The sequence below is a fragment of the Mustela putorius genome, unplaced genomic scaffold, assembly GCF_011764305.1.
Source record: "Mustela putorius furo isolate JIRA1106 unplaced genomic scaffold, ASM1176430v1.1 tig00003898_pilon_pilon_pilon, whole genome shotgun sequence".
NCBI classification, from domain to species: domain Eukaryota; kingdom Metazoa; phylum Chordata; class Mammalia; order Carnivora; family Mustelidae; genus Mustela; species Mustela putorius.
This window is the reverse complement of record NW_025422047.1, coordinates 3,880,004-3,896,197: the sequence shown is the minus strand read 5'-3', so window position 1 is coordinate 3,896,197 and position 16,194 is coordinate 3,880,004. Positions and strand designations below refer to the sequence as shown.

The 16,194-nt window shown below is 39.1% G+C and overlaps 1 protein-coding gene across 6 annotated transcripts in view; it reads right to left on the bottom strand.

Moving 5' to 3' along the window:
• CDIN1 (CDAN1 interacting nuclease 1) overlaps positions 1-12,475 on the bottom strand; it is a 204,765-nt gene extending 192,290 nt beyond the window's left edge. For 2 of the 6 annotated variants that reach the window (XM_045067652.1, XM_045067651.1), the window contains exon 1: positions 11,868-12,475. In XM_045067652.1, coding sequence (XP_044923587.1) covers positions 11,868-11,968 — 101 coding nt within the window. In that variant the 5' untranslated portion in view covers positions 11,969-12,475. The remainder of the gene's footprint in view (positions 1-11,867) is intronic. The other 4 variants (XM_045067653.1, XM_013055394.2, XM_045067650.1 and 1 more) reach the window with 3 other exon arrangements.
• Between the last annotated feature and the right edge of the window lie 3,719 nt (positions 12,476-16,194).

The window sequence follows — 16,194 nt, the reverse complement described above, 5'->3', positions numbered from 1 at the left end:
CGGCTCAGGTCATGGTCTCAGAGTCCTGGGATGGAGCCCCGCATCGGGCTCTCTGCTCAGCGGGGAGCCTGCTTCCTCCTTCCTCTCTGCCTGCCTCTCTGCCTGCTCGTGATGTCTCTCTCTGTGTCAAATAAATAAATAAAATCTTTAAAAAAAAAACAAAACTGGCATTCTAGTTCCCACATAAACTATAGTGGGGAAAAAATATATGTATGCTCTCTTTGAACAAAAAAAAAGGGGGGGGAGCCCAACAAAAGTATTATAAGAATAAATGAAATATAGATGTAAGCATTTTGAAAAGGGATTTTCAAGATCCCTTTTAGGAAAAAAGCTATAAAAAAAACAAATAGAATAAATTGGGTTAAGAAAACTCTGGAAAAGACATGTTACAGGGCCATAATGTACAATGCAAAAGTCTCAGATTGGTGATGGTATGCAGTGGTGTTGGGGGTGGGGCTTAAGAAATGCCTTTGGTGGCAGTGGGGAGAGCCCAGGTTTGTCACAAGTTAGCCAATTTCTGTGGTGTAAACACCCCTACTGCTTCTAATTTTAAGCTATTAGATGGGAGGTCACAGCTTGTAGAGTCAGGAAAAGATACTTATCATCAGCTCTCAGAAGCCAGAAAGAGCCAGCTCCAGCACTCACTGACTGTGGGCCAAATTCAGCCCACAGATTTGCTCTGTTTGGCAAGAAAACCATTGGCCCACAGTGTCTTTAAAAGTTCCAACAAATGGACAACATTCAAAACTCAGAGTATTTTTTTTCTAAAAGTGAGATAGAGAGCTGTTTTCTAGGGAATAAAAGACTCAGCAGCATGGGGCATAAGGTAGCGGCTGCCACATTAGTACACACAACTGTTCTTTCCCTTTGCCACAATCCCAACCAGGCTAGCTTCATTCATTCATTCCTGTTGGTACCTGACCAGCTCCTCAAGAGACAGGAATCTAAGATTTCTAGTTAAAGAGCACAGAGGAAGAGTTTTACCTGCACGTGTGTAACTTTGTCCAGATCACCGGGTAGCACTGCTCCCTCGGTGCATCACAACATTAACTGATTTGACTAGATGATCGCTAATTGGTTTTCAATGCAACGCTCAGAAGTCACTGAATCTAAAATAATAAGAGAGGTATGCAGGTCCCTCTGGAGAAACTTCTGTGATTTGCACCAAAGAGTCTCCAACATGTCCATCATGCATCATGATGCAAACAAAAATCCAAATGTTATAAACTGGAGGGGAAATGGATTTTATTTTTAGATATGTATTTTAGCTGGCCTCAGGAAATAAGAATCCAGATACTGGTGACTTCACGAGTTAAGAAATGATGTTTGTGAGCTATTTGTTACATCTAAACTGTAAGAGTCTGTGGGGTTTTTTAATGCTATCCCATGAAGAGTCTCTCTCATATTCCCAGTCCATTTACTATCTTTGCTAAATGGGGCTTGAAATGTAAGTTAATTTCAAATTTTATTAGCTTTCTCCTCCCAATATTATCAGCAAAAACAAATAACAGTGTAGTACACCTTGACAAAAGATGACATCAGCTTGGAAGAGGTATAGACAGAAGCAAAAAATAGAAAAAAAAAAATCGCCAGTCTAATTTCACATGATTGTAGGAAGATCCATTTAAGTGATGCTTTACTCCACCACGTCCCATCTACCAAGCCTACCCCTACAAAGAGCCTTATTCCCCTTCTAGTCTTAAACACCATCTTATAAGTTAGGGAATCTCAGGAGGCTAAGGTGTGGCACAGGCATGAGTGACAAAACAAAGAGATTTCACTCTGTCTCTATTCATCCTGGCACTGAAGTTGGGTATCCACAGCATTCCTAGATTAAACATCCCCAGCTCTACCTGAGAGTGATCATAAATATTCATGACAAACATAATTCAGGAGTTTGCCGAGTGTAAATCTGAATCTTTCCTACCACTAGCCTGATTTGGGGAAGACCAAGTCAATTAGCTACTAAGCGAGCTCAACCAAACACCCGCATCACAAAGCTTCAGACCTTTGCCATCCACTCTAGTGCTAGCTGCATATTTGGGGATTCCAACAATCATGAAGTGATGACCCTTGTAAATATCAAAGGTGTGCTATTTCCTAAAGCAGAATAAATACAAGAGTAGAGTATATATCTCATCCTTTCTTGAACCTGGAGCACGGGACAAGTCTCAACAATAATAAAAATAAATACATGAGAAATAGATGAGTTATGTTGGGGGGAGGAAAGGGTGACAATGCACCATGTATTTTTAAGTCTTAATCTTGTGTATCACTACTGTTCCCAGGAAAACCTTAGAAAAAGCTCAAGCTTCATACAGAATCACGCCAATCAGCAGGGGCCAGCACTTGGTCAGGGAAAGACTCAGTACTTTTGACAGTATCAAAAAACATGAACCCACTTACTTTTTCCTCTGCTTGTACTGCTTTCTCAGACTCAAAATATTTATTTCCATGGTCTTGAAGTTATGTCTCTAACTTTAAAAGTTTTCAAACATTTTAGCAGCTGAATCTCAATATTGAAAACACAGGGGAAAAAAGATATTTTAACATTTTACTTTGGATAGAAAATTGCAGACCTCTCCATTATCTCAATGATATTTCAGGTGTTTATCAGGTCATGATTTGAATACCAAACTTAGGTTAAAAAACAAACAAAAAACAAAAAAATTTATGCGCTGCTGGGAAACCAGAAGGACAGAAAAGATCAGCCCTCAGGCAAGGGAAAACACTTGAAAAAGATGACAATGTCAATAGTGTCACTGTTTTCTGGCAGGAAGGAAGCTCTAAGTTATGAAGAAGAACTATTATCTCTTTAATATAGTATATCAAGAAGCCTCCTGAAACGTCGGAATGGAAGGAAACAGGAAAGGAAAAAAAGAGGCAGTATTTAGTTCCTAAAAGTGGCTAGGAAAGGGTTGGACTTCTGACCAGCTATGTACTGTCTTTAATACACAAGGTACAGACTGCTCCCTGCTGCTCTCGAAGCCCATGGAGCGAGGAAACCATCCTGGAGCCAGCTGTCTACTCTGTTCCCCTGAGAAATGGATACTCGTCATTCAGTTGGAAGCTGTACCCCAACACCTTTACTGTGTTCATTGTGTACCAGCTCATGGTAGAAGCAATCTGACAGCAGAAAGAGAGAAAGATACATTGAATTAAACATTTGAAAACATTTCCTTTCAGGAAAAAGCCAACTGAAAATAAAGGAATATTTATTCTTTACCTGTCTCCCATATGATTTTCACACCTGTATATGACTTTTATACGTTAAGGTCATTTTTACCACTTATTCCCACTATTCTTATACTGTTAAAGTATTTGATTGTTCTGTTTCTAAGGAAAATTCAACAAATATGGCAAAACTGCACAAAAGGTGTGATAAAAATACACTTTTAAATTCAGTCAACATTTGTTGAAAGTCAAATTTTAAGATATTATTACCCTAAACATCAATTGAATATTTTTCTCCTAGGGAGATATAGAATTCCTCTTTATTGTATCTGTAAACATTCTGAGATGAGTTATTACTTAGTAGACTGAGGTTTGATGCCTGAATATAGACTTTAAAATGAAGCCAATAATCTAATAAGATAAAATTTTTCTCCTCAAACTAGTAAGAAATAGCATGTACGTTTGTCTCAAGATAACATTATCTGAGATTTTCTCCAAATACTCCTTCATAGAAATTCAAGCTCATTTCACTTTTGCAACTATGTGAATCCAAAAAGGCACAGATATCTGATCAAAGCACAAGGTGTCATATCCTTTATAAAATAACCTTCCAGAAGAATTTTAAAGCTAGGCTAATATGCAACAATAAAATAAAAACCTGAAATGTTATGAAATAAAAAATCATATTTTAAAAGATGACCAAAGGAAATACATGAAATAACCACATTCTTTTCTTAGGCCACTTTTTAGGCAGATTTCTTTTCCAATTTGCCCTAAAGATCAATATATAAATACTCCTCTATATATTTTTAAGTATATGCTTACTATTTTTTGAAGGTCATGTAAATCAGTTATGTTTCCTCAGCAAAACCACCAAAAGAACTTCCAGCTCAATAAAAGGCTGACTGACTTTTTCTCCCTTTACAGGCTATTCTCACTCATTATTTTGAAATTTCGTTGTACCACAACATTATCAAAAGAATAGAAAATTGACCACAAATTGAGAATCAACTATCAATTCAACTGAGAGAACAAGCGAATAGGAATAATCTTCCAATTTAAGTAAATCACTATTAATTATACACTGCAATGTACTACTGTAATTCTTAAAAATCAGTGCATCTGGGTTCAAAAGTTTGGTTTCCTTTCTTTTAAATGACACTATATATTACTATGAGAGATTTAAGACAAGTTTCTGATATCTGGGCCGTATTCAACTGAAGATTAAATCCATGTGTTCAGAGCCATACAATCAACTGATCCGTATCAAAGCAAAATTTTGTTTTATGTTTCAAAAGGCTTATACTCAGACATTTCTTCTACTGTAGGCGAGCTACTAAATTCTAATAATAACAATAATCATATTTACCATCCATTAAATACTTACCAGAACGTTTACACATGCTAAGTGTTTTACATGCCTTATTTTATTTAATCCTCACCACAGACTTAAGGAACTGAACGGTGAGAGGCAATCGCAGAGTTAAGAGTTAAGAGTCTGCAGTTATACTCTGCCTGGGTTTGAATCCCACTTCTTCTACCTCTTAGCAATGGAGCTCTGTCCCTTTTTTTTTTTTTTTTTTTTTTTTTTTTTTTTTTTTTTTTTTTTTTTAACAGACGAGGCAACTGTGACTCAGATAAAAGTGGCAAAGCCAGGTCACTCCCCAAGAACAAATAGTCATAGGAAGCAAAAAAACAATAAAATATAAGGCTCCCCATGGGACAAGAGAATAGCTTAAAATGCATCACTGGTGGTGGGGGATAACATTATTCAAAACAGGGTAACTGTAGTCAATGGCAGAACCAAATTAAACTACACCACGCTGAACAAATGTAAAACTTAAATAAAATTGTGTTTGTCCCAAGCCCGTCCCTCTGCTACTCCACTCCTAACCAGACTGGACTGTAGGTCCACCATTAAGTCCCACTAAGCTCTACCCTGGCAAATACAAAATAGAGCCAGCCCTAACTCCAGTTCTCAGATAAAGTAGGTGAAGATCTCAAGAAAATGAGCCAACAAGTTTTTAACTACTCCTTGTGAAATTTCTCTAGGAACAGCCTCATATGAGTAAATGGTTGCCTATACTATGATCCAAGACTGGGAAAACAGTAGATGTCGTGGGCCAAGACAGAAAATCATACTTAAGAATGGGGAAGGCACTCTTAGAAACAGCTGAGCCAGGATCCCTGAGGGAAAAGATATACAGTGAGGTAAAGACAAGAATTTGCTTAGAGATGTATGGTATCAAGACTTCTGACTCGTCAGTACAGGCATAAATAGCAACCAAATAATAAATCCATGACAAGGGAACTCAGGGAAAAATGAAATTTGTGCCAAAGGGCTTAGCTTACCAGCAAAAGAATTTCCAGCCAAGGCATATCTTCTCAAAGACAACCCACTTGACTATACATACATGTACTAAATGTTCCACAAATCCCTTGTGGATTCTGTGATTCTAATAATTAGAGTGACGGATATGTCTTAAAGTCTTTACTCAGATTGGAAGTTATTCTAAATTAATTACTACAATGTCCTATCTGTTTTCTAAAAAATATTCAAATAGTGCCACAGACACAGTGAGCACACAGTGAATTATTACAGATCAAATGCCATGAGAGGTGAATGAACAGCAAGTACCAGTGAAAATCATGAGCCAACTGTGGGATGGATTGTTTCGCATGAAATGGTGGTGGTAGATTATATTAGTTGAAAAGGTATTCCAGTGAGAGAAATAGAAAATCACCATTAGGCAAATACCGGTAATAACAATTTTAAGCAAGAACCACTGATGGATGCTTGTATCAACAGAATAGTGTGATATGATATTTGCATAGACTCAAAGGATATCCCCACAAAGTAATTATTAGAAAGGGAATAGTAGTAATTTTATAATGGAGAAACTTGGCAGACACCACACTTCAACCAAGCGAATAGGGTTAACCTCACCAGCAATAAGACAATATAAAGTCATGCACCCCCTGATGTGAGGTACCGAGAAGGGTACAACAGCATCTCTGTTCTATTTTCTCTCAAAAATGTTTGCTCTCAATCTAATAATGAGAAAAAATCAAGTACAAACTTAGGGGCACTCTGCAAAGTCATTGGCCTGCAGTCTTTAAAACTGTCACGATCATAAAAGACAAAAACTAATGGTAAGGCACAGCCACCGACTGGAGGAGCCTAAGAAGACATGACAACTAATTCTAATGTGTGATCCTGGAATAGAAAAGGGATGTGAGTGAAAAAAATGAGCAAAAGTTCAAAACAGGCCTGTAGATTAATTAACCAAACTACATTAAAATTAATTTCCTGATCTTGATCATTTTATTACGGTTATGTCAGATGTTAACACTAGGGGAACCTGTGTGAAAGGTATATTGGCACTCTCTAAGAATCACACACACACACATATATAATTAGATACATATGTAGTGTTTAGGCAGGAAAATAAAATGTAAAATATAATCTGATTGGACTGGGGGCTTCTATCTGAATAGGAGGTCCAGGAAATAAGCTGGGAGCTGCAAATTAATGAATGTATCCTCAGTAAGTACTTAAATACAGTATGCCTATATTCCTGGGCCCAAAGGGTCCATTACCTGTAAAACTGCAGAACAGAATAGAATAGAATGAGGGTGAATTTTGAAGTTGTACAGTACTAGACATCATAAAGTGTTAGCCCTTCATTTTAAATCGAAGAATTATAAAACCAGAGTAGTTAAGGGGACTGCCCAGGCACAACATAGTGACTTGTAGAGACATAAATTTGTAATTTTGGTGGAAACAAAGAAGTCATGGATAAGTAAGGCTAGCAGGTAGAAGCCACAGTGAGCATTTGCGGGGGAGGGGATTAAGCTACATCTTTACCTTTGAACATATACTAAAATACACTTCAGCTAGACAGATTAAATATTTGATAAGAAAGAAAGCCATAAAGAATCTAGAAGAAAATTCAGGTGAAGATTCAGTTTTCATGTCTTAGGATAGGGCTTTTTCAGAAAAAAGAACATAAAGTTAAGCATATAAAAAATAGAACAAGGGGTGCCTGGGTGGTTCTGTCAGTTATGTGTCTGCCTTCAGCTCAGATCATGATCTCAGGGTCCTGGGATCGAGCCCCGCACCGGGCTCCCCATTCAGTGGGGAGTCTGCTTCTTCCTCTGCCTCCCCTCACCCACAGCCCTGCTGCTGTTTATGCTCTCACTCTCAAATAAATAAATAAAATCTTTAAAAAGAATTAAAAAAAAAATTGAACAATATTTAAAAGCTAACAACTGGGAAAACATCTGCAACAGATATGACACGTAAAGGATTAACATCCTTAACATATGCAGATCACTAAACAATAACAAATCAATAAACAATAACAGCAAACACTCCAATATAAAATTAGACAAAGGACAGCAGGCAGGTAATTCAAGATGAAGAAAGTTAAGTGGTCATTAAACAAGTGGGGAAATACACAATGTATTATAATTAAAAATGCAAATTACAAAATGTCAATCTTGATCAATCATATTAAAGATTAAATAATGACATGCTTTAATGCTGGCCAAAGTTGTAGATACAGAAACTCCCATGCCCTGGTAATAACAAGATTAGTATAATCTTTTTTTTTTTTTTTTTGAGACACAGAGAGGCGGGGGAGAGATGGGAGAGAAGTAAAGGGAGAGGGAGAAAATCTTAAGCAGGCTCCAGGCCTGAGGGAGCGCAGGGGCTCTCTCTCACAACCCTGAGACCATGTGACCTGAGCTAAAATCAACAGTTGGATGCTTAGCCAATTGAGCCACCCAGGAGCCTCAGTATAATCTTTTTGATACTAATTTGTCAATATACACCAAAACCCTTTAAAACATACATATCCTTTGATTTGAAATAGTTCATGGTTGTCAAAGTGTGGTCAGTGGACTCCAGTGGACTCCTAGAGTCCCTGAAACCCTCTCAGGTGTCTACAAAGTCAAAACTATTTTTACGGAAAAGTAAGACACATGATTTGCCTTTTGTGTGAAATTTGTATGGACAGTACAAAAACAATAATGGGTAAAACCTGCCAGCCCCTATGCGGAAATCAAGGCCAGGCTAACTGTTCCAGGAAGTCACTGTAAATTTCACTGCAACATACTGGCAGAACAAAAAAAAAAAAAAAAAAAAAAAAAAAAAGGCCAGTTTCACAATAAGAACATCTTAAGATTCACTAATTAACTTTATTAAATCTCAACCTTTGAATATGCATCCTTTTAACATTCTATAGGACAAAAGAAGAAGCAAATACAAAGCACGTCTACATATCCAAGTACGATGGCTGACTTAAAGGAGGCTACTTACATGATTGCTGAACCAGCCACTTTTTCCATGGGACACCACATTTTACTTGAACGAACAATGAACAAAGTATAATTATTTAGATTTGGGTGTCTGGAAGACATTTTCTCAAAAATAAACAATGTGAGCCTGTCACTTCAAAGAAAACAAGTGATAATACTTGTTGCAATAATAAAATTTGAGCTTTCAAGTATAAATTCAAATATTGGAAAACTCTGTACCCATCACCATAAGCTTGACAGATTCAAATCTCACATATTTTTCTGATGAGATCTGTGGGGATATTAACGAATCTGATTTTTCTATACTGTAAAATGAAAGGTGACAACATTTGGAAGATCCACATAATTCACAACCAACATTTTGCAAACAAACAATGCATGATAAAAATGCATGATAAAAAAATGCAATGATAAAAATCACGAATGGGTTGAAGATCCACTCAAAGTTCAAGACAGGCCAATGGACTATAATGTAACAGAGTGAAAAGCTTCATGATATGGTTTCACATTCTACTTTGCAATTAACCTTTGAGAAAATACCACTTGCTAGGTTTTATGTAATAACAAAAATATCCACAATTATCTAAAAGCCTATTAAATTATTCTTCTCTTTTTCAACTACATCTGTCTGAGGCTAGAGTTTTTTCATACTCTTTAATCAAAATAACACATTACAACAGGTTGAATACAGAAGCAGATGTCTTCCTTCTATTTAAGACAGTCACTAAAGAGATCTGCAAAAATGTAAAACAATGCCATTTTCTCACTACTTTTTTGAAATGATGGTTATTAATCAGAAAAATATGATAACACAAAATGGGTTTATTACTGTCATTTTAAAATAAATTAATAAGATTTTTAAAAAATTTTTCCAATTTTAATTTCACCATTTTGGTGAACATCAATAGATGTAGTCTACATAAACAAAAGTTCTTTGGGGTCTTTGAGGCTTATTTAGAGTATAGAGATCTGAACACCAAAAAGTTTAAAAACTACTGATATAGTCACACCCAACATCTGTGGATCTAAAGAAAATAAGCAGACGACTTGGCATTATATACCAAATACATCAGAAAATTTAAAAAACAAACTTTTGATGTCCAGTAATAAAGAAGTGGATGGCACATATGGAAAGTGGTATTATTTATTTGAAACAAATTGTGAAGTGTTTCATGAGAAGTGCTCACAATATGCTAAGTAAGAATAGGAAGACCTATAAACTATACTAATAAGGACAGAATTACACTGAAAAAAAGACCATAAGGAAATATATAAATTATTAAAAGAAATTTTCTGGGCATGCAATTATGAGTAATTCTTGTTTTCTTTACTGAGCATGCAAAACTTTTAAAAACAGGAAAATAAAATTTTTAGCAACTTTTGAAAACATTTCTGTACTGGGGACCCTGGGTGGCTCAGTCTGTTAAGCCTCTGATTCTTGATTTCAGCTCTAGTCATGATCTTGGGGTAGGGAGATCAAGCCCTGCATTAGGCTCAGCACTGGGCGAGGTGGAGTCTCTTGGGATTCTCTCTCCCTCTCACTCTGCTCCCCTCACACCCGTCCCTGCACATGTGCTCTCTTTTTCAAATAAATAAAATCTTAAAAACAAAAACAAAAACAAAACCATTTTAGTACTTTGATTTTTTTTTTTAGTACTTAGTGTATGTGAATACCACCAAAAAATAGTTATCACTGTTATTACTATTAATATGAAGACTAATCAAGGCAGCTTAGTGTAGAATTCTGAACTGTAAGTCAAGAAACCTGTATTTGACATTGTTTTGTCTTTTGACTAAAGGCATTTTGAAAAGTCACTTAACCTATTTAAACCATCAGAAATTATCTATGAGGTCCTTACCTGACTGACTCTAATAAAATGAACTATCAAATCTAAAGGTTGCTCAAGGCCTTTACAACAACCACCTGTTGTGAAACAGTGCCATCATGAAAACTGTGAAGTCAACTCCCAAAAATCACACTGTTAATAGAATTTCCACTCATGCTGCTAAATGACCCTTTAATCTCATCTTTTGCAGAGTAGTAGTACAGACTGTAAAGTTTCCAGTGGAAGAAGAGTTAGTTATTCTCTGAATGGTATTTGGGAAAACTGAAAAATATTTGGCTATGTCATGAATATGGGGGGGGGGCGGGGAAGCACATAAGAGAATAGGCAACAGAGCATGGTGCCCCAAACAAAGGGCATCCTTCTTTAGTACACTTTCTAAATCCTCTATAAGTATATGGGAAGGTTACTTCTTATGAAAATGAAGCAACAAGGGTGAAAAAAAATAGTGATAAAGAAAAAGAAGTGTGGTAGAAGAGGAGAGGGAAAAGGGAGGCAAAAAGAAAGAGAAGCAAAAATACAGTAGTAATAGAAGACCATAACAAGAGCAGAAGTTCTAAATGTATGCTCCATCTTCAAGCTGCCCAGAAAAATCTACCTGTTCTCTCAGCTAACCAGCTTTCTCCTACTTCACTGTTCATTGGAAGAGTTGGCAAGAGTTAATGAAAGAAAATTAAATCCCAGTTTGTCAATTTTATTCCTTGTTAACAAGTCTGATAAAAGTCTTAGAAACTATAAATGGAAAAATATTGCCTTTAATTATATCTGAATAATACTAAAAAACATTTTATAGATGAGGAAAACGGACTCCTTCAAAAACATTGAGGTCATAAAAGACTTTTACCCTTCAATTTGTACTTTATTAATATCAATTATCCAATAATCTCTTTCTTCAAGAAAACATGTCTTTGGTGATATCTGTGCAAGGGTGGGAAGTATGAAATACCGCTGGAGTATGTATAATATGGTTGTTAAAATGGCCAATCTTGACCCAAGAGTGGAATCCTGAGGGCGTGAGTCTCTCACTGCACTGAGAACCCTGGAGATCACTTAATGGCATTAGAGAGTCGGAGCTGAGCAGGAGGAGGCCCCTTTAGGCCTGTGGTCCCTTGTTTGTTTCCCGGGGCCAGTGGTCCCTTGTTTGTTTCCCGGGGCCATTTTGTATTGCCACTTTGGGAAGGCCCTGCCACCTACCCTTCATCCTTGGTATCTGTCAACTAACCAGACATTTACGAAGCACCTATCATGGGCAGCCATCACCTAGAACGCACCAAGTTTTCAATAAACGTTTGTGGACTTGAATTTCATTTCAAGGCCTTGGGAAGCTGCCAGGGATTCATCCCTTTGAGGGTCTCCTGTGGAAGACAGGTGAAAGAAGAAAGCTCTTCACATCCTTGATCGCCCAACACCAGACACTCCTGTTCCTCCCCGCTCCTGGGTGACACGTGGCTCCTAAGCGCTGGCTGGGATGCCCGGGCACAGCTGCTGCCGGCAAAGGGCTGTGCGAGCGGAGAGACGGACACTTACCTGGGGAACCTCTGCTTCAGCTTCCTCAGGCTCTGCCTGGTAGGCGGCACAGACACTAGGCACTGGGCTATCTCGTCGTACTGGGCTTTGGTCAGTATCATGTTGGGCCAGGGACGGGAAAGTGGCGGGGACAAGGAAAACACGCCCTGGGCTCCAGCAGCCTTGGTGCCGGGAGACGAGGGGTGGGCAGGCAGCGGCAAGGCGCTGGGTCCTAGTCTTTTTTTGGCTTGTTCCTATACCCCCTTCATCACTAACTTGCACAGCTTAGGCTTCCACCGGCAGCTCGGCGGCGGGGGGCGGGCTGTAGACCCGATTGCCCTACCTTGGCTTTCTGAGCAGCCGCAGTAGGCCCGGCCGAAGGCAACCCGCCGCCATGATAGTTAAGGGCAAAACAACCAGGAAGGAGCTGCCGTCAGCAGAGGTGGCGCCTAAATCTCTGCGGACTGGTGTCCCGGCTGCGTTCACCTGGGATCAACCTGGTCTGTTCGCGGAATGCGTACTCTCCCAGCTACCAGCAATCAGGGAGCGTTAGCTCACACACCGGGCAGCAGGGCACAAAAGCGTCCCATGATCCTCAAGCTTGAGCCCCAGAAAGCGACGGCTTGGGCGCGCCATTTGAATACGCTTCCAAACGCGCCGTTTTAGCTCAGCTCCAATCGGAGGCCAGCAAAGAATGTCGTCTGCTCCGAGGTCTCTCCGCCCTCTGCGAGCAGGAGCCGGACAGGTAATCCCCGCTGGGACAGCTGTAGACGCACAGCTTGGCTTGTGTTGAGAAGTCCGGCAATTTCTGCAGCTCGCGAGGAAAGCACTTTTGGTCATTTTGGGAAACAGAGTAGAAAACAAATGCGACCTCATCAAACAGCCCGCAGGAAAGCATCGCTCTCTCACTCCGCAGAGTTAGGTGCTTAACTGACTGAAACCAGTTCTTACTCTTTTTGTATCTTGACCTCTCAGAAAATGGTAGGCGCTCAAGAAATGTTTGGAGAAATGAGTCACTGAAAGAATTACTGTTTTTAACAGTAATTGAGGTGTTGTAACAGATATCAGCCCTCCCGAGGCAATGTATTAATTAGGACATCAGTCCTTTAATCCCTTTAAAAAAAATCTGGTTTGGAGGCGCCTGGGTGGCTCAGTGGGTTAAAGCCTCTGCCTTCGGTTCAGGTCATGATCTCAGGGTTCTGGGATTGAGCCCCACATTGGCTTCCTGCTCAGCATGGAGTCTGCTTCTCCCTCTCTCTCTGCCTCTGCCTCCTCCCGCCCCCCCCCCCGCCCCAACTGGTGCGTGCTCTCGCTCTCTCAAATAAAATCTTTTCTTAAAAATCTGGTTCTTGGGCGCCTGGGTGGCTCAGTGGATTAAGCCTGTGCCTTGGGCTCAGTTCATGATCTCAGGGTCCTGGGATCAAGGCCCTCCCTCATCCCCGCTCTCATCAGCGGGGAGCCTGCTTCCTGTCTCTCTGCCTGCCTCTCTGCCTACATGTGATCTCTGTCTGTCAAATAAATAAATAAAATCTTAAAAATAAAAAATCTGGTTCTTAGAAGGCAATGTGTTGTTTTTCTTCTCAAATTTAACATTTTAAGAACGAGAAGCTGTTTCCATTTTAAAGTAGTAATTTCTTTTTCTTTCTTTCCTTTTTTTAAAAATCTGAAATAAGGCCTGGGTTGGAAATTTAGCTTAGATATGCTTCTTGGGTTAATGTCTTAATCCATCCAAGCCTTAGCTCCTTTGTCTGTAAAACGGCCTAAGAGAGTGTTACTTTTTGGTGTAGTAATTACACATTAAGAGCTGGCAAGACCACAGTTAGCATTAAGTTTAAGTTAGTACAAGGAACAGATAGATTCCTTAGTGTAGTGTCCGGTGGATACTCTGTGTAAGTTGAATAGCCTTTGTAAGACCACTTGACAATGATAGGTCACATGGCCATGGTTATTGACCAGTTATTGTTTGTTCTCCACACACTGACTCACTTAATCATAATTTCCTATGAAGCAGGTACTATCGCCGTTATCCTCCTCCTCCCTTTTGTGCAGAGTGAATAAACTGAGGCATGGGAAGGTTAGGTAGCTTTCCCAGAGGTCATGAGAACAAGTAAGCAACAGGGGTAGAGTATAAACTCTCGAAATTTGGGTCCAGGGTCTGTGGTCTTTGCCAACTCTCAAGGCTTAATTACTACACCAAAAACTAACACTCTCTTAGGCCAAAGGTTAAGGATTTTTTTTTTTTTTTAAGGGAACAATCTACATTTCAAAGAACCTTTTAGTCCAGGCGTTAAAAAAGCTTCACCACTTTATTTTCCCAGAGTCTCAAAATCCAGTATCAGGAGTGAATCCTGAATTCAGCAACCCTAGTTTAATTTAGTTTAGTTTTGTTTTTGTTTTTAATATTTACATCAGAATGTTTTTCCCCCATATGCTTTGCATCTAGCGCTGGTTGTATGACATTAGTACATAACTATTTATTTATGGCAGCGTGGCCCGGAGTTGCCACCTGCCTAGTTTGTTGCTGACCCTGCCCTGACTTTTACATGAAAGCTAGTTGACGATAAACAGACACCACTTGATCCCCCATTCCTTTCTCCTTCTCCACTCCACTCTTTGCAATTCACAGCCAACAGATTTTTATAGAAAACATCAGTTCAAGGATGTTTGCACTAGTTATTTTTTATGGTAACTCTTCTCTCTGGCTCTTGTCCTGCATTCACCCTCACGATGGTTCAGGAAAAAGCTAGGTTTGTTTTTCTGGTTTTTATTTTTAACATGCTGGCAGTTTACAATTTTGACCCACATCCAGTAGATTGTTTAGAGTTAGCGCCAAGGGAAAAGCACAGTTATGTTGTTGTTTTCATTGGCTGTGACAGTAGGGTTGTTTATTAAGCACAAAATAGAAGCAAAGCTGAAATGTGGTAGAGGGCGTGGTGGTGTTTAGGTGTTATTTATTTATTTATATTTTGCATGAAATGCTCAGATTAAGACAATTAATCCTTTGAGACTCCGTTCTTCCCTCCCTTCCTCTACTCTCCCCCCTTCTGACCCATCTCTCATATCACACTCCCTGCCCCTCAGCTGCCCTATTCCTTCCAGAGCTGCCTTTCCATCTCTGAAGTTCCCCTACTGTTTCTCAGTCAGTGATACCAGCCACCCACTAAGTGAAGTAGGTTGTAAAGTGAAAACAATACCAAACTAAAAACACAAAGAACTAGCTACCTGTTTCAAATCAGTCATAAATTATGTGGCCTTGACCCAGTGACAGCCTCTCTAATCCTGACCGTCCTCATCTTAACCCGAAGAAATGGAACTCTATAGTTCTAATAGGGAGAAAGAATCTACAGATATGAAAATGTGTATGAAATCATCGCAAGAAAATGTGTCAAAATGGGCGGTAGTACAGCTCCCTCAAAAAACCTCCAGCCCTGAAAGATGGGCTGGAGTGAATGGCTTGACCAGATTTCTTTTTGCCAATTCCTGGACGCTGTGAATGATGAACAATTGTAAAGGAGTTGTGGGGTTTGGCAGGGAGGCATCAGAAGGTCATTTCAAGAAGAGTGCTAAACACAAAGGACTAAAAATAAGAATGAGCCAAGTCACGCGCATGGGAAAGTTATTCTGGCTGGAGCAGAGAGTTCTAGGCAGAGTGAAAAGGAGTTGAAGGTGCTTGACCTTGGAAAGAGTCAGTCGCATTTTTGAAAAGTCTGTTGTTCACTGAATCTGCCCAATCCAATGCATGTTTTTAAAAATAAATACTGACATTTTATTATATCTTAAAATCTGATTCTACTCATGGAAACTTGTTAAAGTCATCTCATTGCTTATTTTAAAGAAAAATAATTCAAGTTTACTAACTGAAGAAAGAAGGGAGTTAATACTATTTAAGCACTGTGATGCTCAGACCTTATCCCATCAGTCCTTAATTTATAGGTTAGGAAACTGAGGCTCAAAGTGAGTAAAGGAATTGCCAGTGAAGTCCCAAAATCATGATTTGGATCTGTTAGTCTGACTGTAGGGCCTCATATTCTCCATCACAGTGTACTGTAATTCAAAAAGGAAAAACTCTTTCATTGAACTATACTTAATTAGCATTTATGCCCTGAACTAGCAGGCTACCTTCTTTGGGCACCAGCAATGCCTGCTAAAGAAGCAGTGACCTTCAATTTTGACATTTCGCCAAACACACTCTAGAAAAAAATTGGCCTTTTTGGATAGAAGACTGCATATCGTTCTCTTTGCCCTGTGAAGTACCATCTAAGGTGATGCATCTTTAGAAAGCAAAGTTTACATTTCCATAGTCACCATCCATAAGTGACAGGTCATTTTATCCTGGTCCCAACATAAT